General features: G+C 51.0%; 4 protein-coding genes across 7 annotated transcripts; 1 reads left to right on the forward strand and 3 right to left on the reverse strand.

Annotated features, from left to right (window-relative positions):
- The first annotated feature begins 436 nt into the window (after positions 1-436).
- On the forward strand, positions 437-3293 carry FOIG_05396 (uncharacterized protein). 3 transcript variants are annotated; one of them, XM_031203975.1, is made up of 5 exons: positions 437-1979; positions 2003-2477; positions 2525-2714; positions 2769-3022; positions 3075-3293. In XM_031203975.1, exons 3-5 carry the CDS (start codon positions 2630-2632, stop codon positions 3219-3221), a joined length of 486 nt encoding a protein of 161 aa, XP_031065804.1. In that variant the 5' UTR covers positions 437-1979; positions 2003-2477; positions 2525-2629; the 3' UTR covers positions 3222-3293. The 3 variants fall into 3 exon arrangements, with proteins under 3 accessions (XP_031065804.1, XP_031065806.1, XP_031065805.1); XM_031203977.1 differs by lacking the exon at positions 437-1979 and having other exon boundaries at positions 2154-2374; positions 2438-2525; positions 2588-2714; XM_031203976.1 differs by lacking the exon at positions 437-1979 and having other exon boundaries at positions 2154-2525; positions 2588-2714.
- FOIG_05397 (uncharacterized protein) lies at positions 2577-8370 on the reverse strand. The gene is made up of 2 exons (XM_031203978.1): positions 5254-8370; positions 2577-5199 (listed from the first exon to the last, which is right to left on the reverse strand). The coding sequence occupies exons 1-2, from the start codon at positions 7046-7048 to the stop codon at positions 3404-3406; spliced, it is 3591 nt and encodes a 1196-aa protein (XP_031065807.1). The 5' UTR covers positions 7049-8370; the 3' UTR covers positions 2577-3403.
- A 436-nt stretch (positions 8371-8806) lies between these two features.
- On the reverse strand, positions 8807-16837 carry FOIG_05398 (uncharacterized protein). The gene is made up of 3 exons (XM_031203979.1): positions 15924-16837; positions 15529-15794; positions 8807-15462 (listed from the first exon to the last, which is right to left on the reverse strand). The coding sequence occupies exons 1-3, from the start codon at positions 16116-16118 to the stop codon at positions 9069-9071; spliced, it is 6855 nt and encodes a 2284-aa protein (XP_031065808.1). The 5' UTR covers positions 16119-16837; the 3' UTR covers positions 8807-9068.
- A 2419-nt stretch (positions 16838-19256) lies between these two features.
- FOIG_05399 (nuclear distribution protein nudE like 1) lies at positions 19257-22561 on the reverse strand. Of its 2 annotated transcripts, XM_031203980.1 has the most exons (3): positions 22287-22561; positions 21794-22229; positions 19257-21710 (listed from the first exon to the last, which is right to left on the reverse strand). In XM_031203980.1, the coding sequence occupies exons 2-3, from the start codon at positions 22019-22021 to the stop codon at positions 20217-20219; spliced, it is 1722 nt and encodes a 573-aa protein (XP_031065809.1). In that variant the 5' UTR covers positions 22022-22229; positions 22287-22561; the 3' UTR covers positions 19257-20216. The 2 variants fall into 2 exon arrangements, with proteins under 2 accessions (XP_031065809.1, XP_031065810.1); XM_031203981.1 differs by having other exon boundaries at positions 19257-22229.
- Positions 22562-22852: the final 291 nt, after the last annotated feature.

Here is a 22852-nt window from a genome sequence, read left to right on the forward strand (position 1 = left end):
ACTGATGTTGTTCGGAAGTTTTGAGTCAGGGGGGGCCATTAGCCTGGCCATTCTCCACAGCAAAGTTCAAACTACGCTACTGTAGGGGACGCATTCCAAAAAAGCAACGGTCATGACGCCACAGGCCATTGTGGAACGCTAATGCTAGCTGATGGAAAAGTGGCTGAAATAGAAACACCAATCCCCAAAGCTCGGAATAGATCCTCGGGACCGACTTAGACCCCGATGCCAAGGACAGACGGAAAACGTTATCAGCATGATTTCTTGTGTTTCGGCCAGCGAGGAAGACGCTACGCATGAGCTGGTTGACCGTGCCGACATTCAGGCTGCAATTACAGTGCGTAGTGGCTTTACATCGCCCTGCATATGCCAAGGGGCCCAACAAGCAACGTCACTGACCTTGACAGGGATGGGCATAAATTAACTTGATCCGGAAGAAGCCTGCATCTACCTGTATTCCCGCCAACAGGGCCACCCCTTGAGGCCCAGGAGAAGAACATGCTGTCAGTATGAAGCGTCCAGCCCTGTGCCTCCCGGATGTGATGAGGGGAGACCTCCGACGCAGTTCAGGCCTGACAAGTTTGCCAAGGTCGGTAGAAGCTTGGACCTTGTTTACCGTCTATGAATATTTCGACTACCAACCACTGATGTTTGACACCTCGAGGCCCAGAGAGGAAACTCCAAGAGAGTACAACCTCACTTATCTTGCTCATTATATGCTAGGGTTGGCATACATACATGAGGACTGCACTCTCCGGTCTTGGCTTGGCAGCCTTGTGGATGGAGATATGCCCGAAGCCCCTGCCTATAAGCCAGTCATTGGCCTCGTTGCTTGCACCTTTACCCTTGTGCGTCATGCAAGGATCTGGCCATTTGTGCAGTATCGCCATCCCCCATAACGATACCCGGAATGTCTCGGCGACTCCCAGTGGATAGAGTGACTGTCAACTTACAAGGCATTGTACTAAGTTTACTCTTACATAACTCCTCGAGTCCGAGATACGAGATACGAGATCGGACTAAATCTGGGGACCCCGTTCCGATATTTGAGGTCTGATCAGAGGTGGAGCGGAGCATGTCAACGTCGATCGAACATGAGAGAAGAAAAAGCAATATAAGTGACCAACACTCAGCAAGAATCATGGTGAGACAGAACCAATTCGATTACAAGGGACAGAGATTACAATATCACTAATACTTACCGAAGATCGCCCAACCGGCGTGACGGCACAACAGGGACGGTGGAACTTGGCACAGGTTGATAAGACAGTGGTTACCTCAAGGAAATGAGAGGCTGAGACAGCCGGTTTTGAGCTACCATCGTTGCTTTTGTCTCCATACACGGCTGTCGTGATGTGTTACACAAACAAACAGTGACTAGCGACTGAGAAGTCACCGATCATCGTGAATGGGGGCCTTTGACAAGATCTTGGATTCTAAGCTGATCAAGACACAAGGGCTCTCAGCTGAATAGACAAGCTCATGACGCCTCACTTCACATACCGGTACTGTCGTGTGACATTGGGAATGGGGTCCTGGTTTTGGGGCTCTGCGGGATGAACAAACAGGGGGGGATACTTGACAGCGGCAGCCTGTTGCAATAGCCGAAAGCTTGCCTCGTCATAATTAAATTGTCTGGTCATTGGGCTGTTTACGAGGAGGGATAAGTGGATATCATCACCTTAATTCTTTTGGACCATGTGGGCTGTACCGACCCGACAGTTTGTGGTATTGGGAAAATCGACACATATCTCATTCCAGTGCTTGATCTAGCCTTTATGCCAGCCGAGACAGTAAAACATGATTCAGATGATCAGTTTGTTAGCCTTGATCTGAGTCGTGAGACAACCTTGGTCAATACTTGTTTTGCATTAGTGGCTGTCTAACGTTGAAAAGGCCATCATAATAACTGGGTATTTCGGATGGTGACTCCAGAAAGAGTATGGCAGTCGAATGGATAAAGGAGCTCTTGGTTACAGGTGCGTGGAAAATTACATGAAAGACCCTTTCACGATATCGTCGCGATGTCACGTGAATCAAACTCTGGATCCCACCTTGGCAGGAATGGGAGGTACTTTGGTGTTATCCTGTAGGGCTGATCACCTCTTGTTCTAGGGGGTTTCAGCGAGCACCCATAACCATTTCTGTTAGCACACAAGTACCCCCACCAAACGGAAATTTCTCCAAGATCCCCTCATCAGAACACGCAGCTCACCACAAGATCACTAACGGTGACCCGTTCAGCCTGTCTATCCATTTCTTTTATCCCCGATCTCCTTCTCTTCCAGTGGAAAATCCAAGATGGTCTATTATTTCACCTCCAACGTGGTCGATCCTCCAGGATTCATCTATGTCGGCAAGGACAAGTTCGAGAGTATGCTTATGCCCAATGACAATCATAACGCGCTGTTCCCCACCGGCTGAGACTTGATGCTAGATGAGGACCTGATCAAGTTCGGCTGGGAAGAGGATATCTGGTAGGGTGCTCCATTAAATGAGTGGGCTTGTGCTAAGTAACATATAGGGTGAGATGACCAACCAAATCTCAGTGAGAATAGAGCAAACTGACAACATTGGGTCTATGTAGTTCCACGCGGATAAACTCTCCAGCGCGCATATCTACCTACGCATGCAAGAAGGCCAGGCATGGGACGCCCTCCCTGAAGAACTCGTCATGGACCTCGCCCAACTGACAAAGGCCAATTCCATCGAGGGTACATTTCCTCCCTTTAATCCCCTCCCACGGCATGTCTGACATCCCACCCAAGGCAACAAGAAAGACAACGTCACAGTCATCTACACACCATGGTCCAACCTCAAGAAAGACGGCAGCATGGAGGTCGGCCAAGTCGGCTTCAAGGACCCCCGCAAAGTAAAGCGCGTCCTGGTTCCCCAGCGCGAGAACCCCATCGTCAACCGTCTTAACAAGACGAAGGTTGAGAAGAAGCCAGACTTTAAGCAGGAGAGAGATGATCGCCTCAAGGAACTGCGACGTCGTGACCAGGCAGCTTTCCAAGCCAGGGTAAGCGAGAACCTCCGTGAATACTGAGCCGAGATTACTGATGCCCTTGTAGAAGAAGGAGGAGGCTCGGCAGGCTCAGGAGTGGAAGGAGAAGAAGTGGCAGAAGGACCATGCCTACGATGATATCTTCACAGAGGAGAACATGGCTGGTTCGAGTAACCAGGACCGCGATGAGAACTGGGAGGACGACTTTATGTAAAAGGAGAGAGACAATATCAGAGCAGCATGATACAATGCATATTCTTGCAATTTTATGCAACTATGAAATCCATTTCTGGACTACTTATCTTCATTCTCATCATATTCCAACGCTAACAGGGTATTTTTTAGACAAACTTTCCTTGCCGAACAAAGGAAAAAAACATACGACTACTGTCGTTGTCAACCGCTAACGCCTATCCCAAAACTACCGCTCATACTCATCTCTTCAAATCGATTAGAGATACCACTCAGGTCACTTGATGTGTCCAGGCGGATGGGGCTTGAGGAGCTCCGATCGCTGACGCCGCTGCAGTTGGAGACGGGTGACTTTCTCATGCTGGGGGTGTCTCTGACTAGGTCAGGTGACGTGACTAGTTGAGGGGGCAGATCTTCCTCCTCTTCAACCAAGTCCGATAAGTCATCTTCGTCATGAAGCTCGAGATTAGATGCCTCTTGCTTCTTAGAGGCGGTGTGAGTCTCCGACCTGTTGAGGGTCACCACGGCCTGTCCTCCCGGAAGCTTTACTTCGTGAGCCTCCAGAGTTTCTGCGATGTCCCAGAGGAGGACGTCCATGGGGCAGATGTACGCAACACGCTTGCGCTGACTCCATGCAAGAACGTGTCCGCAAAGCTGACCCTCGTCACGGCTGACGATCCAAGCACCACTGTCACCAGGGATACCCAGAGGGACATTCTTGCTCTGAGATCCCTGTTCTGATGTGTCCGCGCTGGTGATTTGATAGGCATGGCTTGGTGAGACACGGCCGTAGATCTTCACACTCGTCAGAGCAGGGAGAATCTTGCCAGTCTGCAAACCACTTGTTCGAGCCATGCACTGCACATCCATGTTTGGCAAGGAGTCTAAAGGGGCAACAGTTGTTGGCCGCAACATAGGCGACCCAGCTGTTTGCTTTCCATCGACCTTGTGAGCAGGCGACTTGTCATCAATGCGAGGAATGGTGTTGTCGTCAGGCAGCCTATCGTGAGCGAATTCGAAGAGAGCCCAGTCAACCTCATGCACGAGTCCAAGGGCCTGCTTCCTGCGGATGCCGCTTGAAGCATACACCTCGCCGACGCTGTAAGTGTCGAGGTGATCCTCGTCTTGAGTCTCTGGGTCAGGGTAGAAGCCTTCTTCTACGTCATCGAGAGCCGGCTGTGTGACGATGTAACCATCACCACATCCTGGTTCGATGCCAGGAATATCTCCAGGCTCGTTATACTCCTCGTCTTCATCTTCATCCTCATCGTCCTCATAGTCACTGGTGATATCGGAATCCGAGTAGGCCTCGGATTCGGTATCAGAGAGCTCGTAACCAAATTCGTCATCGACAGTGCTGTCGTCACCAGATTGCGCGTACCAGTCCATGTCAGGTAGAGCACTGCACCTGAGGGTGTCACTGGGCCCAAAGTCACGATCTGGGTCGTCTAACATATGGTGGACTGTCATTCCGTAAGGCTTGTCGTCAACCATGACGAGGCCTCCGAGGCTAACAGGGGGCAGATGCCGATCTCCAATCCAGGCTCCAATACTGGCACCATTACCCGGGCGTTCTTGATACTCTGGGTTGATAGCTTCAAGATCGTCCGATTCTAGTCCAGTACCCTTAGCACTCCTTCGAGCCATGGATCTCAGAACGGAGTTTGGCTGTCGGCGAGATCTTAACACATGCCCCCGGCAGACTTTGAGTCCGAAACCGTTGCTTCCATCGAAGAGGTCACCAAGCCTCTTCTTAAGAATAGCCCGGACTTTTCCAACAGATGTACACACAACAAGTACTGTGGGTTGGGTCTTCTGAGGGCTCGGGCCTACTGACTCAAGAGAGATCTCGACCGACTCGGGGTGCTTGCGGTAAAAGTGACGAAGAGCGTGGTTGATCTGGGGCATAAGATTCTTATTCCACTTCTCCACGACTTCTGGCGCTAGCGGTACATGGGGATATAAACGCATCTTTGTTTCTGACTGCTTGTCGAGGGCATCTGGGAGCAAGTTAGCATTGAGGTAATCATGTGAATGAGAACAATGGGACATACCATCTTGATCAGCGACTGCCTCAAACTTGGAAGCACTTTTTTCTGTTCCGAAGTTAGGCGCTGATGCCGCGATTGGCTTCTCGCTTGCAGCTTTTAGTGATGACTTGAAGTCCTTGACATCCTTTACATCCTTGTTAATCTTCATAGAGGTCGAGTCACCGGTAGGGGCTGGCGTCTCAGAGGGGTTAAGCTCTTGGTCGAGCCTCTCCTCCAGACCACTAACACCGTCCAAGATACAGCAGGCCTCTAAAAAGCGACTGCAGCGAACTTGCACCGACGACAGCAATGATTCACCAGACGATCGTCCGGCAAGCTCATCATCGACTGCGGTCCAGCACACTTGAACGGCCTTCATATATAGGCTGCCGCACCTGACAGCAAGCTCTTCCAGGGCCGAGTCAGGAATAGAAGCGGATGCCTCGGGGACAATATCCTCCAGTTTCTTCCACAAGCCAACTGAGAGCAACAGAGTGGATAAGGAATACAGGTCCAGAACCCTCTGGTCAGAATTATTGACAAGAGGCGATGATTGGGCATTGCGTGGGTCGAGGGGATGGCGGGAAAGAATTGGTGATGTCGAAGGGGTATCTTCGGGAAAGAGATCGAAAGAAGAAAGGAGAGGGCGTCGAATATCCACCTCGCCATTAGTCGCACCCGGTTGCGAGGTGACTGCATCACAGAATGAGACAGTGGTTGGAGCAATGTTTCCGTGGGTAATGCCGCGAGCATGCAGGTCGAAAACAGTGTTCATCAGATTGTGAGCAAGTCTGAACTTGGCCTCAAGCTTAGGCTCTGATCCTGGAACAGAGAGAAGATCATTCAGAGTCGGGAGGTTATAAGAAGGATTCTTAGTGAGACGCTCAAATGAGACAGCGTTGAATGAGGGAGGGAATCGGTAGACAAGGCCAAGTCTCGAGTTCTCTAGGTCTTCGAAATAGCCGAGAAGTCGAGGTAGTCCAGTCCATGTGCCAGGCGATCGCTGAGAATCTTGTTGCAGGCCGGCGGATAGTTTCTCAAAGCGAGCCATGGGAGGCATGATACCCGTCACGGCATAAATTGAATCGAAGGTTGCATATTCCAGAAGCAGAGGTGCCCACGGTTGGCGAGTCGTCCCATGTGTTAGTTCAGAATAAGCAGTCTTGCTCATAAAGACCACCTCTCGGGGAGCAGAAGCCTCATTACCCTGCTTAGGCCGCAGATGAGTTAGCGTCTGGGGGTTAATTTGCTGAGGCGTTTGCATGCGGCTGGACTCGAATGGTCTGTACTCCTCGGTAGACGCCATGGACTTGAACGGTGTCTTCGATGATCTTCTTGGGATTCCACCAGCCGCTGCTCGTGTCCGCGACAGATCGTAGAGTGTATCAATTGAAGCAGTAAGGTCATTAACCAAATCCTCAAAATGATTCTTATCCCATTGAACCAGCGGCGGCTTCGTATCTTTTGACGTAGCAGGTGCTGAAATCATGCGCTTTGAGCTTAGCCAAAGAGGCTCAGCTTCTGCTAGGATGTCCTTGATGGTGGACATGATACTTCCAACAACCTCACTCAACCCAGCTTTTGATAGAGACTCATCGATCTCAACAGATTGAGTGGGATCAGACCATTCGAGACCCCAACTCACTAGACGATCTTTCTGAATGCGGAGTTTCCGGTGTAGAGCCTTGATCTCTGGATCTTCCTCATTTTGAATTGGCTCTTTGACAAAGTCGGTTGACTTCTTAGTATCGTTGTACAGTCTGCTGAGGCGTTTCTGAAAGGGCAGCTGAAAGCCGCCCAGCGGTAAAAACGACTCCATTTTGGTGAGCTGCTGCGAATATGTTGAAGGTGAGTCCTAGAATGGGAAATGAAGCCCTGTTTATGACAACAGTCGCCAAGTCTGAGGGTGATGTCTTGATCGTGATGCTTGATGGCGATCTGAAGCGGGGCCCTTGGTACTGGTCTTGGAGGTGGTGTAATTAGCGAGGCCCAGCCATTGGCGTTCTTGGCCAGTAAATAAGTAAGTTAAAAAGGGCCAAACAAAAGTCACATGTACTCAGCGAGAAGAGAAGAGAAAACAATGGTAAATCTTGAATTGTAGGTCAGATCAAATCATTTCATTTTGTTGAGAAGAAGCTGTTTATTTCGTTGCCTACACAAAGCGGATCTTGCGGCGCGGCCTATTTGCGGTCATTTTCCAAGGGTCTCAGAATCGGAAATGCTGCTGCCTGAAGGATCAGCAAGTATCCTATTGGCCAGTCCTCTATCGGACTCTAATAATCCGCGCCGAGATGATATCTAGTCATGTGATCTCCATTGAAACAATGTGGCTGCCTATCAACCCTTGCTACTCACTCACATACTAATCTGCCAGTATCACCAGCTTTATCTATCCGATCCAGTCTTTGACGTTTCCCTCTCACCACGTGGCTGACACCATGGCATGAGGTTTAGAACCCCCCAGAATTGATAAGTTGATGGTCAGGCTTGTTTGACATGCCCAGCCATGCTGCGTAGTATCTTGTTGGTTGGACATGCATTTATGTCTTGTACATACGGCAACTTGCATGACATCGGATAATTAATTCTTATCAGTTGGTTTCATAGACTTCGTTTCGATTGACGCTTCCAAACGAGATGGCGGCCACTCCGCCAAAGACGCAAGAGAGTCTCATATTAAGACCCATAATACTGTCCCATTACAAGTGACCTTCATGACTTGCTCAAGTGAGGAGAAGACTTCTCAATATCTACGTACTACGCAGACGTAGGCTTCAGTTTTCGGGACAGCCATCATTACGCACTCAAATGCGAATCTTACCAAGGTTTCATGAAGGCTAGCTCACTCCACGAACTGCCGACTTACACTAGGCACATGCTTTGGTGAAGGTGCCAACACTGACATACACAACGACAATCCCGGGGCTATCCCCCCAAGATGATCCCCCAGATATAATCATTTTTCTCTATGTCGTTCTAGACCACAATTATTCTTTGGTTGAAGCAGTCACTCCACCTCCAACACACGTCAGTGACCCTCCAGAGTGGCTCACAGACAGTTGACCATCTCCCACTTACCGATGCCCAAGTATCCGCCATTGATTTCCTCCAAGATACATACGTAGTCGTCTCATAAAGCCGTAAAATGACAGCGTGCCAGATCATGCACCAACACAGACGCCTGGTGACATCCTCATGTGGATATTGCTTTGGGCGATGTACAGCAAAAGGATCACCTTAAGCATACACACGAATGAGCTGTGAGAATTAGATCCCAGGCCTCAGGAATCCCTCAAGGCTCCCTAATTTACAACCGGAGATTTCTGAATGTGGAAATGTTAATTATACTGCCTGGAGTACCAGTATCGGGGGCTACGGTTGGAATCGCCCTCAAGTACTATCTTCAGTGAACAGACCGGCAGTATACGTATTGACCAAATATTGTTTGGCCTTGCCAGGCTTCCACCTCTCTTCCCATTGGTATTTCCTCTTCACCAGTGGGTGAGTATACTGAAGGGAGGTTGCCCTGTCAAAGTCTTCCACTCAAAACACTTCAAAGAATGATCTTGAATAAACGCGGGTGACGGGGTAAGTATGATTCACTGCAGTCTTAATGGTATCATGTAGGAGCACAAACTTGAAGTAATAAAATGGATATTTAAAATCGAAAATATTCCAGTACCTGACGCCTCATACACAGTCCGTTCTCTGTCTAACCTCCTTCATTTCTAATTGTCTTGACGACATGACATAAAACCATGATAGCATAAATCGCCAGTAAAAAAACACAGGGAATGATTCCCATATCATAAAACCTCCTCAATATGTCCTTCTCCTCTTTACTGCTGGAGGTACTTGAGAATCTGCTCCCGCTCCTCAACGGGCATGACTCTAAGCACCTCACGAACACCAGTCCATCCAGCCTTAGCATGGCCACGGACAACGCTGGCAACCTCAGCTGCCAACACCTCAGACTTGAGCGTCTCGACCTTCTCGCTGATGGTCTTGCGTTCAGTCTCGTACCACTCAGTAACCGCCTGGTCGTTCTTCTCCCAATCAACAATGCCTGACCAACTGCGGAGAAGGTGCAGGTATCTGTCACGAGTCTCCGTGTTCTTGGTAGCAGTCTGGCTGTGCGAAGTGCTGATGATGGTAGAAGTCATGCGGCGGAGGATGTACTCCTCGTTGAGACGTCGGCGAAGACGCCAGTAGAAGAAGCGTCGAGCGTTGGTCCACTCAAGAACGTCACGGATGACACCCTTGGCCTTCATGCGGCCAGCACGGTCGTGGAGATCGGCGAACTGCACGGCAATCTGGGCGTACACGGGCAGCAGCTGCTTCTCACGGATGGCCATCTTCTTCTTAATCTCGTCGGTCTCCTCCGTGGACAGGCTAGAATCCTCGAGCTGCTTCTTGAGACCAGCATAGGTAGGATCCATGCGGGCCATGGTCTGGACCTGCTTGTCCTTGCGGTACTTGATACCAATGATACCCTCAGGCTCAAGAACACCACCACGGGCCTCGGTATCGGCGTACATCTCCATGGCAGTGGAGTTGATGGTAGGATCGACGACGACCCAAGATCCACCACGGAGCTCACCAAAGGGAGGAATGTAGATGAAGATGGGCTGCTCGTACTTGACAAGGGCATCGACGATGAAAGAACCGTACTTGAGGACCTCGTTGTACATGTCGCGCTGACCACCAGAGAAACCACGCCAGTTGGCAAGGATCATGAGAGGAAGCTGCTCACCATTGTTGAAGTCGTTGATAGCCTGGGCAGTCTTGAAGGCGGAGTTGGGGTACCAGACACCACCAGCCTCGTTGCTAACCTGCTCGATAGAGTCGGGGTTGGCAGGGTCAGCAGGAGTGATGTTCTCCACAGAGCGGACCTCGACAGCGATAACACCCATGGGGATACCACCGAGACGAGCACGACCAACAACAACAGTCTTGGCCCAGCCGCCGAGAGCCTCAACGAAAGAGTCCTTATCAAAGAGACCAGACTCGAAGCCGTTCTCGCCCTCGCGACCACTGATCATCCATCGGACATCGTAAGGCTGTTTCTGGGGAGGGAAGTAGGTAATGTCACGGTTCCAGTCATCAACACTAGGGCTGACAGGGACAGGGCTGTTGCGCTTCTCAGGGACGAATGACATCCACTCGACGATCTTGGAGACACCAGCGAAGTCGTCGTTGGCGGTCATGTGAGAGACACCGTTGCGGTACATGATCTGAGTGCCACCAAGCTGAAGGTTAGAGGTGTAGACCTCACGACCAAGCAGGTTGTTGAGGGCAGGGGCACCAGTCAAGATGATGGGCTGACCCTCAATCTGGACAGCACGCTGGCCAAGACGGACGAGGTAGGCGCCAATACCAACGGATCGGCAAGTGACAAGGGTGACAGTGAAGATGTCGTTGTAGGCGCGGCTGGTGGCACCAGCAATGAGACCAGAGCCTCGCAGACACTCAACACCGAGACCGTCCTCCTTACCAACGATGGTGACGATCTTGTGTCGCTTCTCACCATCCTCGGAGACTTCCTCGGTGATGACGTCCTTCTCGAAGCGAGTCTTGGTCTCCTCATCGAGGTAGAGGTACTTGAAGCCAGAATCCTGCTTCTCGGGGTTGTTCCAAGCAACCTTGAAGTGGCCCATGAGCTCATCAGCAAGGCCAAGACGAGCACCAGAGTTAGCAGACAGGTAGATACGGGGGATACCCAGCTTGCGAGCAAGCTCAGTGCACTTGTGGAAGAAGTCGTCTTCCTTAGGACCGAATGAACCAATCTTGTAGGTGATATCGTTGGCAATGACGATGAAGCGACGGCCGTTGGGGTATTCAGGGGTGCGGGCTCTGAAGATCCAACCGACCATACCACAGGTGTTGGTACCAGGCTCACGGTTGACCTCATCAAGGCTGTCCTTGTCATCGAGAACAAGCTCAGTGAAGCTGATGCAGTCACCGGTCTTGGGCTGCTGGGAAGCCAGGCTAGGCTGAGCCTTGACGGCCTTGACCCACGAGTTCTGGATAGCCTGTCGGAAGAGCTCAGGGAAATCGTAAACGTACTGAGTTCCCATAAGATGAGCCTTGTAACGCTTGGGCTGGAGCCAGTTCTTGGTGGCATAGGGGGTAGAAACGGGCATCAGATGCATAGGACCCTTCTCGTGAGTGCCGCCGATGCTGTGGAAGACCCACTCACCCTTCTCCGACTTGCGCTCGGCGTACATGTCGACATCGACAACGTAACCGGAGGTGTTGGTGATGACAACACGAAGAGGGTAAGGCTCGCCAGTCTGAGGGTCAGTGCAGATGATGCGGATCTCGACCTGGGCGATACGGAGTCTCCAAGCACGGATACCGAATCGGTCAAGGAAGCCCTGGAGACTCTCCTCGACCTCCTTGGGCTGAAGCTGGAACACAGGAGAGAAGTTGATGAAGACCTGGTTCAGATCAGAGTTGTTGTTGCCAATAATTTCGAGAGCATCGAAGATATCGTTGACAACGCGATCAGCCTCAGAGATGAGATACTCAGCAGTAGGGATCTCGTCTCGGAGACGACCAGGTCGGATGACAGCACGGGTGAAGTATCGCTTGTCGGTGTCCACGTTCTTGCCAATACCCTCGTAAACGTGGATACTCTTGTTCTCAGTGAAGACAGGCTTGATGTGGAACTTGCTGAGACGAGCAAGCTCAAGCTGAAAAGCAAGAGCAGGCTCGCTGTGACGAATACTGTCATCCTCCTTGTACTCGGGTCCACGGAAAGTGTAGTAACCGGGGTAGGAACCATCGCTGTGGCCGCAGATGAATGTCAGGCGGCGGACACCACGGGCAAGGAGCTCATCCTTGAACTGCTCAACGATAGGGAGAATATCTTCGAGGGCCTCTCGGTCATCACGGCTCTCAAGATCGCGGATGGCGACGTTGATAACAGCGGAGAGCTCTTCCTCGTGCTGCTTGGGCTGGGCAGGCTTGCGCTTACCGCTGAGGTCGGGGATGAGACCGGGAGTGCCGGGGGTGTTCTTCTTCTTCTGCTTCTGCTCAAGGGCAAGAGCCTCAAGAGCCTTGGCAATGAGGTCCTCAGCATCATCGATGTACTTGCAAGGAACAATGACACCCTTTCGTGTAGGCTCGTCCTCCCACTTGCCAGTAAGATAAGACATATCACTAATCGAGTGGATTCGCTTAAAGTTGAACTCGCCTCCGCTAGGGGTAGCAGGAGTAGAAGGAGCAGCAGACTGCAGAGGAAGACCAAACTCAGACTGCCCGAGCTTTCGGAGCTGGAAGTCCCAAGAAACGAACTGAGGCGCATCGTTTTCATCCTGGTGGTACTCGATCTGCTTGAGGATGTACGCACGGTAAGCTCGGCGAACATAAACCTCAAGAGAAGCCAGAGACACCCAAGGATCGTCGTGAGCGAAGAACATGGTCAAGACATCGAAAACGGTGTACTTGGAGTCAACGACCTCCTTAATGATATCAAGGCTAGGCTCTCGGTGGTCCCAACCAGTCTCACCGTATCGCGACTCGATGACGGAAGAACGGAGGATGTGCTCCATCTGGGCGGTTCGCTCCTCAAGGGAGGGGAGAGCACACTGGATCATGATCTCACGAGCCTTGAGGGAAACCTTGGAGGTAGGACGCGACTGGAGCTCAGTGAGCAGGCGGAGAGTCTCGCGAAGGTTCTTGGCGATGCTTCCAGCCTTAGGCTTGTTGGGGCGGTACTCCTCAAGGATGGCGAGGATAAGAGAACTCTTGGAGCTGACACGGCTGTGAGAGAGAACAGTGTGAACAACCTTCATGATGTCCTCCTTGTGCTGGTCACGCAGCTGAAGAATAACAGCATCCTCCTGAGGCTGGTTCATGAAGAGGTTCTCAACCTCCCAATACTGCTCAAGAAGACCCTTAATGACGTTAAGCTCTCGGTTCTTCTGGCCCTCGGCGTACATGTCGAGAACCTCGGTAAGAGGGGAGAGAGTGCCCTTGAGAAGTTCAGCATCGCCAGCATCAACATTGTCCTCGAGGAACTTGTTGAAAGCCTTGGTGAGAGCCTTGGCGGGGAACTCTCCGTGGCGAGACTTGCTGCGCTCAACGATCTGAGTGAACTGAGCGTCAAGCTTCTGTGGCATACGAGAGTGGAGAGCAGAGAACTGGGCGTTCCACTCGCTGTAGGGAAGCTCGGGATCACGGAGAACCTCAATGAGCTCCTTGAGGGTGTTGGCCATGATGACAGAGTTGTCGTAACCCAGGAGAATGTTATGGAGGATGTTGTAGAGGAGAGAGAAGCGCTGAGCGGGCTTGGCACCGACAACAACAGGCTCGCCATAGGCGGGGAGCTTGTCAACGAAAGCCTGGGCCTGCTTGACGCGGCTGGGGTCGTCAAGGGCCAAGATACCGAGGATGTCACCAGCCTCGAGAGTAGCTCCGGGCTGCTTGATGAGCTGGACGACACCATCTTCTTGAGCAACGAGAGGCATGTACATCTTCATGACCTCGACCTCGGCGAAAGCCTGGCCGGCACGAACATGGGCACCGTTCTCGACAGAGTACTTGACAAGCTTACCAGGGCTGGGGGATCGAAGCTGGGTAGGATCGTTCTCCTGCTCCAGCAAGCAGGTCTTGCTGTCGACGGAAAGACGGGTAGCACCAACCTCTTCCTTCCAGTAGACGTTGTGACTGCGGCCGTCAAGAAGGACAAGGAGACCACCATCGCTCAGAGAGCGGACACCAATAGAGCACTTGGAACCGTTGATGAAGAGGTGGTAGCTGTCAACGCTGGCGCGTGTGGCAGTGAACTTGTAACGGTAACCCTCGTAGATGAAGTCGATGGTGAAGACGGTCTTGAGAACGTCCTTAGAGGGCACTTGACCCTTCTCAAGTCCGGCTCGGTACTCAGCCATGCAGGCCTCGCTGGCAATGTGGGCCTTGGTGACGGCACCACAGACAACAGCAAGCATAGTCTCGGGTCGCTCAGCAGTAAGACGCTTGGAGATAAGCTCATCCAACCAACCAGTGGAGATGGTGTTGTCCTCGAAAGCCTCGGTCTCGAGAAGCTTGATGAGATATTCGATGGTGGTTCGGAAATCACCACGAATGCTCAGCTCCTTAAGAGCCATGACCATGTGCTTCCTCGATGCAGAACGGTTCTCACCATAGGCGAAGATGTGGCCAAACTGACTGTCTGAGAAACTGTGAATACCACCCTGAGAACCGACGGAGAAGTAACCCCAGACATTGGAGCTACTCCTGAAGTTGAGCTCGTGCATCACACCGTTGGAAGGCTTGAAACCCTCACCAGGATCCTCAGAGGTGATACGGCAAGCAGTGGTGTGGCCCTTGGGCTGGGGTCGTCGCTGGCTCATAGATGTGCCCTCGTTCTTGAACTCAAAGTCGATCTCGCTTGAGGTCTTGGGGTCGACACCGTACAGGAGTCGAATATCACGGATTCTGTGGAGAGGGATACCCATGGCAATCTGAAGCTGGGCAGCGGGCAGGTTGACACCACTGACCATCTCGGTGGTAGGATGCTCGACCTGGAGACGGGGGTTGAGCTCCAGGAAGTAGAACTTGTCGTCGGCGTGGGAGTAGAGGTACTCGACGGTACCGGCGGAGACGTAACCAACGAGCTTACCGAGACGAACAGCGGCATCCTCCATAGCCTTGAACGTATCGGGCTTCGCAATGGTAACGGGAGCCTCCTCAATAATCTTCTGGTGGCGTCGCTGAACGGAACAATCACGACCGAAGAGGGAGATGTTGTTTCCGTATTGATCAGCAAGAAGCTGGACCTCAAGATGTCGAGCGTTGCCAGCAAGCTTCATGATGAAAATGGGAGAACCGGGGATTTCGCTGGCAGCGGCCTTGTAGAGAGCCTCGAAGCCCTCCTCCTCGGTAGCCTTTCGGATACCCTTACCACCACCGCCTTCGGAAGCCTTGATCATGACAGGGAAGCCAATCTCCTTAGCCCTCTCAAGACCCTCCTCCCATGATGTTACGCAACCCTTGGCGTAGATATCATCGGCGACGGTGACAATGCCCTTGTCGTCGACGGCGACTTCGTCAACGCCTGTTCCTGACCAAGGAATACACGGCACCTCGGCGTGCTGTGCTACAATTGTGGAGGAAATCTTGTCACCTAGTGATCGCATGGCAGATCCAGGAGGTCCGATGAAGACAATTTTGTTGGGGGAGGCGGCCAGCGACTCTGGCAACTTTGGGTTTTCTGAGGCATGACCCCTGAATTTCTCGTTAGTCCATGTATATAGAATCGCAGCGAGACAGAGTCTCTCGGAGCCAACTCACCATCCAGCCCAGACGGCATGGACATTCATGCGCTCAGCAATATCCACAATCAGCTCGACGTTGGCATAGTTGTGGTTGTTTGTGCCGCCGGGAACCTCGACGTAGTGGTCGGCCATTCTAATGTATTCTGCGTTGGCCTGCAGATCTTCGGGGGTGGCCATGACAGTGAAGTGAATGGCTCGCTCGTCACCGAACGTCTCGTAAGCCCATTTTCGGACTGATCGAATCTCCTTAACGGCAGCGATACCGTTGTTGGCAATGAGAACCTGTAAAACAGAGTTACTGTTAGCAAAACCGTTACGATCGCTTCAAAGCTCAGAACTGGCGGGGTAGACGGAATTGATCCAATTCTACCCCCCAAAACCCCAATTCTGGCAGGGAAGAGATGTCCTTACGTTGGTGATGACAGTGTGACCATCATTCTGGCCAACAAAGTCCTTGACCTTGCTCGGAGGAGCATTCTCCAATCGGTTGCCGCCGATGAAGTGGTCTGCAATTTGGAACTTCTCTGCATACGACGCCTTGCCATTGACATAGGGCACCGACCGCCCATTGGCACCCTCCTGGGCACCAGCTGAGATCTCAGTCATGGCTACTGCGTTTATGTGTGAAGAGGAAGAAAGAAAGGAGGAGAGGAGGAGATTATGAAGGAGGAGTCGAGAAAAAGAAGTCGGAGATTCGAAATAAGGAGGAGTTTGATCAGGTTGAGAGAGTTGAGTCGTGTCGCTCTCAGGTCGTCATGAGCCGGTCAAAGTGGCGGGCGCGCAAGGGCAGTTTACGGGCAGGGGTAGCTCCGGCCGAAGAAAAAACAAGATCCGACGGGACGGGAGCTGGGCCTGTTTTTCTGCTGGTACTGTTGGGGAAGCAAAAAAAAGTGTCCCAAGTGTGGTATAGGCGCTAAAAATACAGAAGGGTCGAAGGGTAGGTACTGTCTGTAATTAAGATGAGGTGGATAAGGTAGAGAGGGAGGTAAAAAGGAAGACGTTCTTGGTTGAGGAGGACCAGAACAAATTATGTGGATGGGTTGAACAAGGTATTAATCTCATTCGTCTTCCTTTGAGTTACCACTTTGAGGATTGAGAAAGGTGAGAGGGAGGACAGAAGAGGAGAAGAAGTCTTCATCAAGAGGAAAAAAGAAGTGGGAGGTCATCAACACAAGTACAAGTACGGATACAGTACCAAAAGAACCTGAAGCTTGGATTGGCTTTGGGATGTACAAATTCAATGGATCTGCAAAGTATCTCCACTTCATCTTCCCCTTGTGGGTTGTTGACTTGGTACTGTTGACTGCTGTTGGCTGGTGGCAAGCATCTCTCGGCACCTGGCGGGGAAGAGAAGCTAGAAACTAGAACTGTTGGGAGACAAACCCGCCTGGGCGTACAGTAAACCGACCCCCTGGGGCTTGGGGCGGGGTGCACCAGGACGATACCTACCCAGTGAGAGACTAACTTCCATATTCTATGGACGAGACAGTAAAGGTATCCAGGATTCTACAGTGTACCCCAATGGAAAAAAATATCGTCTCAAAGGGTGAAATTTCTCAATGTCATGTTAGCTTTGCAATGACCCGGAATGCAGTGGAGGGGAAGCCATTCAGGGTCCCCGTCAGTCTATAACCAGACTGGGATTAGATTCTGACATGGATGGTTGAGGGGCCGGTATTTTTCGTTGCGGGTGGAGGTGGGGGGGGGGCGCAAAACGCCAGACAATAACACTCAGACACTACAGCTCCCATCTCATTCCCAGCCAGGCCAAGGCGGCTCTGGGGGAGCGATTGATGGGGAGGGGTACAAAGCATGGGTAATGCCATTTACTAGGGGCCGCATTGGCTTGGAGCTATGAATGGTTGAGGTCAATGAATGAATGATGATGTTACGGAGACCGAACAAAGTCTCCGGATTCCGTATCGGAAGCCGGTGTACTTCGTGCGTTGCAAGAAGTCATGATATGATTGGAGAAGAGAGCTTGTGATGCTGCAAATTCCAATCCACTATCTAAATGGGTTCCTGAACGGGTATGTTGTGATATGGTCAGCTGACGGCTTCACGGTTGATATTCATTAATGCCCGTGTAAGTCAATGCCCGATGCACTATTTTCCCAGAGTCACGGCTATAAACTGTATAGAAATTCAATAGAAACCTTGATCAGTGAATCTTTAATTTATACTGAAGCTGGTTTCTACTCAACAAGGCTCCGATGTGAAATTCGGAGATTTTCGGCACTTGTATATCGGAGGTGGCTTACATGTTCGGAACCCGATCATCAACTTCATCACGAGATGCTCTCTGGTCACTCTAATTCCCGAATTTCTCTCCGGGGCTCATAAATCATATTCTAATCATCAGTATTATGCGAAGCAGCATCTGTCTTCTATAAGACAAGTCTCCCTGTATCTATCCTCCCATAGCATCACAGCCTTGACAGCCTCCTCCCACCTCAGCCTTCAACACCCTACCTTACTTATCACACCACAAGGCTGGCTCATATCTATCTCATGTACGTACACGCCCCTTCCATTTACAAACTAGCAGATCTCCAAGAAATCCAAAAGCCACAAACACGAGCCGCATGTTGGGAACCAGTCAGGGGTCAGAGATCATAATCGAGGCGTTGAGTTGCGGCTCCAACGTTTTGACGTGACGTCTGAACTTCCTGTGATCCGAACGCCGTTGCCTTGAGCATTTACCGAGCGAGATCGAACGATTGAGGAAGCTTGGATAAGGTCAGGGATGAGGGCTGGGGTTTGAGGGTTCAACGCTACAGTGAAGGTGTATGTGGTCATTTCGGTATGCTTGGATAAAAGTATACCAATTCTCTACTTTCTCTTTGTCTATCGTCGTACTGGTTTATCGATTGATTTATCTGTTAATCACCCACTGTACATAGTTGATGCTGTTCGTATCTGTCGAAGATGCCTTCTGCACCCGGAGTACATACCTAGTAGATACATATGTAATCTAACAACCACTCAACTCACCAATTACCTCCCTCCCATTCAAGCAACTAAACCGCTTATCTCCCTCCCTCACCATCCTCAATATCCCAATCCCAAGCTATCGTCATCCTCCCTCAAAATCCTACCCTAGAATCTCAATCTCAATCTCAGATCCAACAACCGCACTCCCTCCACTTCCCACTAGCGCCCTACCTTAATTCTCCCACACCCCTTTGACGGGTCAAAGAAAAAAAAAAAGGATCTCCCCAATTGTTGAGTTCCCCAATCCCCTAAGGTCAACCAATCAAACACAACCTTCTTTTCGGGGTTTTTTATCGTTCAATTTCAGAACCGCAGCCTCGTTACCCACGGTCATCCCCCGAATCCCCAACATTGTACACATGGATGGATATTTGGGTTTGGTTTCAGGAGGTGATGGGAGGTGTTGATATTGCCGGAGGGCCAGCGGAGCCGAAGTTCGGCGATACGTGGGATCTGAGCTGCATACTGCATCCTTTTCAATAATGATTGAGTTCGAACCGTTTGATATGACTGAGTCTGATATGTTGGCATTGATCTAAAACCATGAGTTGGTACTGGTTACGCGTAATATCCTGAGAGTAATAATGCCTCTGCTAAGTTCAGGGAAAACAAGGTTGCATCCGTTGTTCCGATCAATGGATCTCGGCTCAACAGCTTCATTTAATCTCAACCAGTACCCATGATGAATTAAACATTAGATATGTTGACTGAACCGGTTATCGTAATCACATACTCTCATTCAGATCAACATCAACTTCTTTCATATCAAATGTTGATACGAAATCAGTATTACTGAAGACGGTGCTACTTTAACCTTCACATTTAACACTCTTAAACCACCATGAAGTTATCGGTATGTATTGGGCGTATCTAGACTGGGTTTCATCTCCAACTCCCCAGTCCTCAAGCTAAAGCTAAGATATTGTATGATACGCCTCCACAGTCTGTATCTACACCTCCCTCTCACTCCTCCTACTCCAATTTGCACAAAGGAAAGAAAATAGATAAATAATTCAAGATCACAAGGCAACCAGACTAATCTAGCCCGCGGGCCGTTGCCTCAGCCTTGTCAGACATCGTACGACTCCCCACTGATGTCCGCCCTCCCCCGCGAGCAACCTTACTTCAGTGAGAAAAGTAAAGGTAGCCTCGCATCAACTCTTCCCCAGTATTACCCGCTCCCATCTCGCAAGCCGTTTTTTTAAAATAAGGACCATCCAAGTTGGTTTGCCCGGTCGATGACTCGCTTTTGGAGCGGTACACCCCCGTCCCTCCAGGCCCGGCCGATACAGCAAATACGGATATGTGACTCGGACATATGTACACCTAGCCAGGCCCTTCCCTTCTAGAAAAACAAAAGAAAAAATAATAACAATGCCATCCATGTCTTCATAACATCCGTAAACCCCGGTGCCGAAATCCCATGTACCCAAAGAAGCAGAAATATTAGTAACGAAGTCTGCCAGAGAGCAAGAAGTGGAATTCCGTAACCATCGTCAACACCGTCTTCGCCGCCTTGAAGCGCCAGCCGTAAAAGTATGCCGAACCGTCCATGCTACCCCTTATGTTTTGTAGAAACGGATATCAATGATGAGGTGAAATGCGACCAATTTGATTTGCGTAAACCGCTCGAACCGCTTGCAAAGTAAAACCATGTCAAAGAATATAAACGACCTGGGATCGTCGTAGAATTTTGTGGGATACAACTGTTTAGTAGGTCTCTCCCAGGTCGCTCAGCTTCCTTGGGCCGGATACACTGGACCTCATTGTATTGGCGCTTATCCTTCGGCTCCCGCTCTGGCGTCGAATTGTTGGCATGGGGATAGCGCTGCCTTCACCGTTCGAGTATGTACCCCTGCGGCTTGGCGTTCGGAACTCTCCCTCATCCTCTTCCTCTAGGTCCAGGTGGCTAATGCTGGCAGAGTGGCCATGAATCGATCCTCCCATCGAGGAGCGAGGTCGGCCCATGGGTGTTCGGGTTCCCGAGAGTGATGCCCTTGAAACGGGTCGTGGGATCATTTCTCCGGCGGTTCTTGAGGGCGGTCGGGCATACGAAGTGACACTAGCACGTGAGCTCGGCCTGCTGATCTCCTCCGGACCTCCACGGTTCGGCAATGGGCCAAACGATAAGCGGCTAACCCCAGACGTGCTAAGACGGGGCACATGGCTTCCCTTGGTTGCTGGTGTTGGAATACCGGTGGTTGGTGTCATGTCGTCGCCTGCAACTGAAGATGCGGTAGAGCCACCAGTGCGCTTACGAGAACGGATCGTAACCGACGAAGGCACATTCGTAGAGCTATAAACCGACGTTCGAGGTGAGGCGCGAGGTGGAGTGCGAGTCGGCCCGGGAAGCTTAGATCGCGCGGAGTGCACACGAGCCTCGAGGCGTTGCATCTGAGCGGTAAGAGTTCGAATATGGGTGAGCGAGTTAGAGGCAGGAAGTTTGTGAGAAGCCGAGCGAGGCCCAACGGCACGGTTGGCTGGCGTGCGCATTGTCGTTGTGCCACCAGTCGAGATACGGCTACCAGGCGCACGGGTCGTCTTGGTAGGAGGTTTAGATCGAGGCTTGGGAGTAACACTGTTGTCGGACGAGGGCAAACGAGAACGACCAGACGCTCTGGAAGTAGCGGGAGTTCTCGATGCCATCTTGGGAAGAGTTCCAGAGACATCAGACATAGGAGGCGAAGGCGGGTCAGGAAGTTCGGAAAGAGTGTCCTCGTCTGGTACAGGCGACTTAGAATCTGGAGGCGTGGTAATAAGAGGAGAGCTGGCTGTAGAGCCGGGAGAGGCGGGGTGATCGAAAGTTGGCGACTCGAGGATAGAAAGGTCGGTTGAAATGGTGGACAGGTGACGAGACTCCTGTTTCTTGATCTTGTCCTGCAGAAGCTCTGCTTCAATCTTGAGGTCGCCCAGTTCCTCGCGCAAGCGCTGTGACTCGATACGTAGTTGTTCACGCTCCTGCTCGCCAATCTTGATCTCCTCCTCCATCATGACAGCCCTCTCAATCGCCTGGTTGTACTTTGACTCCATATCTTCCAGAGATGACGTGGTGTTGCGCGCCTGTCGCTCAAAGTCATCGTTGGCAACTTCAATATCCCTCAGCTTCATTTGCAAAGTCCTGTTTGTGTCTCGAAGTGTGGTGATTTCTTTCTCAAGTGCATTCTGGGATGCGCTGGCCTCTGTTTTCGATTCTCTATATTTTCTCTGTGCGACGAGACGGAGCCATTGTCAGCCAAAAACGTCCCGCCCGATTAGAGTTGGAGGCTGTTGGGAATGAGTAGACATACCTTCCACTCCTCAACCTCGAAACCAAGTGCTTCGGCTTTTTCTTGGTGATGTCGCTCCTGCTTCTCTGCTCTCTCGATATCCTTCTCCAACTCCTGCTCAAGCTCCCTACTCGAATCCCTGAATTCGGCCAGTTCGGATTCTAATTGTTCATACTGTGACTTGTACCAGCCGAGGGTATCCTCGACACTGGCCCCAGGACCTGGCGGGGAGGATGGAGGCTCTGCCATATTGCGTGGTTTAATTGATTTGCTGGTGTTTGTTGTTGTTTATTGTCTCTCTCGCATCGATATGTATGTAAAGGGGGGGGGCTGTTGTCGCGATATCGAAATGTCGGGAGGCGGGATGAAGAAAGGTGGCGCAGGCGATAATACGTGAGTAACAAAGATTAAAATCGTTGATGGATTCGTCAAATGATTTGATGCTATAACTGCGCAACTGTCGGCATAGTCAGTCGCCCTGTTCTTGGGCGAAGTGGCGGGAGATTTCGCTCACCGATTCCAGGACCCAACGATGATCGGGAGGGAAACAGAGGATGACCCTGTCTTTTCGCAAACGGTACCTACCTAAGTCTTACCTGTATTACTGCACTGCAAGATGCTGTAAATCTGCAGTTGTTAGTATTCGCGGCCGCTGGAGAGCGGAAGTTCCATGGGTAGGAAACGTCGCGCGATGATTGCCGTAGTTGTTGAGTTGATGTGAGTGTTGAATCAATGTTTGGCCTGTGACCTTGGGCTGTTGATGCGACACATGGTCCCCCCATTCTCCTTGTGCCAGCATCATGCACTAAACTCAGATAGGAAAGGCCAATGGCAGCCATGGGCAACAGGGCGTTTCCGTTCCTTCAACGACCCCACTATTGGACAGCAATCCTCTGTCTCAGATACACGTGACTCATATGACTCTTTGTGCCTGAATTGTGGTCATATTCTTTGTTATGTGCGTTGTCAATTCCTTCAGTTTTTCTGTCTGAATCTCGCACGAGATATTCACTAATCTGAATCATCTCAAGTTTCTCTTAAGCTCAGTGCATTGACCTAGGGGTTATGCGCTATCGCTCT

Source organism: Fusarium odoratissimum, assembly GCF_000260195.1.
Source record: "Fusarium odoratissimum NRRL 54006 unplaced genomic scaffold supercont1.7, whole genome shotgun sequence".
NCBI classification, from domain to species: domain Eukaryota; kingdom Fungi; phylum Ascomycota; class Sordariomycetes; order Hypocreales; family Nectriaceae; genus Fusarium; species Fusarium odoratissimum.

Excerpts from the sequence above, each read along its gene's own strand:
- FOIG_05396 (XM_031203975.1), top strand. The coding sequence starts at position 2,630 with ATGCAAGAAGGCCAGGCATGGGACGCCCTCCCTGAAGAACTCGTCATG. Across the intron at positions 2,715-2,768 it reads AAAGGCCAATTCCATCGAGG|GCAACAAGAAAGACAACGTC; the intron begins GTACATTTCCTC and ends ATCCCACCCAAG. Across the intron at positions 3,023-3,074 it reads AGGCAGCTTTCCAAGCCAGG|AAGAAGGAGGAGGCTCGGCA; the intron begins GTAAGCGAGAAC and ends ATGCCCTTGTAG.
- FOIG_05397 (XM_031203978.1), bottom strand. The coding sequence starts at position 7,048 with ATGGAGTCGTTTTTACCGCTGGGCGGCTTTCAGCTGCCCTTTCAGAAA. Across the intron at positions 5,200-5,253 it reads GGCAGTCGCTGATCAAGATG|ATGCCCTCGACAAGCAGTCA; the intron begins GTATGTCCCATT and ends ACTTGCTCCCAG.
- FOIG_05398 (XM_031203979.1), bottom strand. The coding sequence starts at position 16,118 with ATGACTGAGATCTCAGCTGGTGCCCAGGAGGGTGCCAATGGGCGGTCG. Across the intron at positions 15,795-15,923 it reads GTCACACTGTCATCACCAAC|GTTCTCATTGCCAACAACGG; the intron begins GTAAGGACATCT and ends TCTGTTTTACAG. Across the intron at positions 15,463-15,528 it reads CATGCCGTCTGGGCTGGATG|GGGTCATGCCTCAGAAAACC; the intron begins GTGAGTTGGCTC and ends CGAGAAATTCAG.
- FOIG_05399 (XM_031203980.1), bottom strand. The coding sequence starts at position 22,021 with ATGGCAGAGCCTCCATCCTCCCCGCCAGGTCCTGGGGCCAGTGTCGAG. Across the intron at positions 21,711-21,793 it reads TCGAGGTTGAGGAGTGGAAG|AGAAAATATAGAGAATCGAA; the intron begins GTATGTCTACTC and ends CTCGTCGCACAG.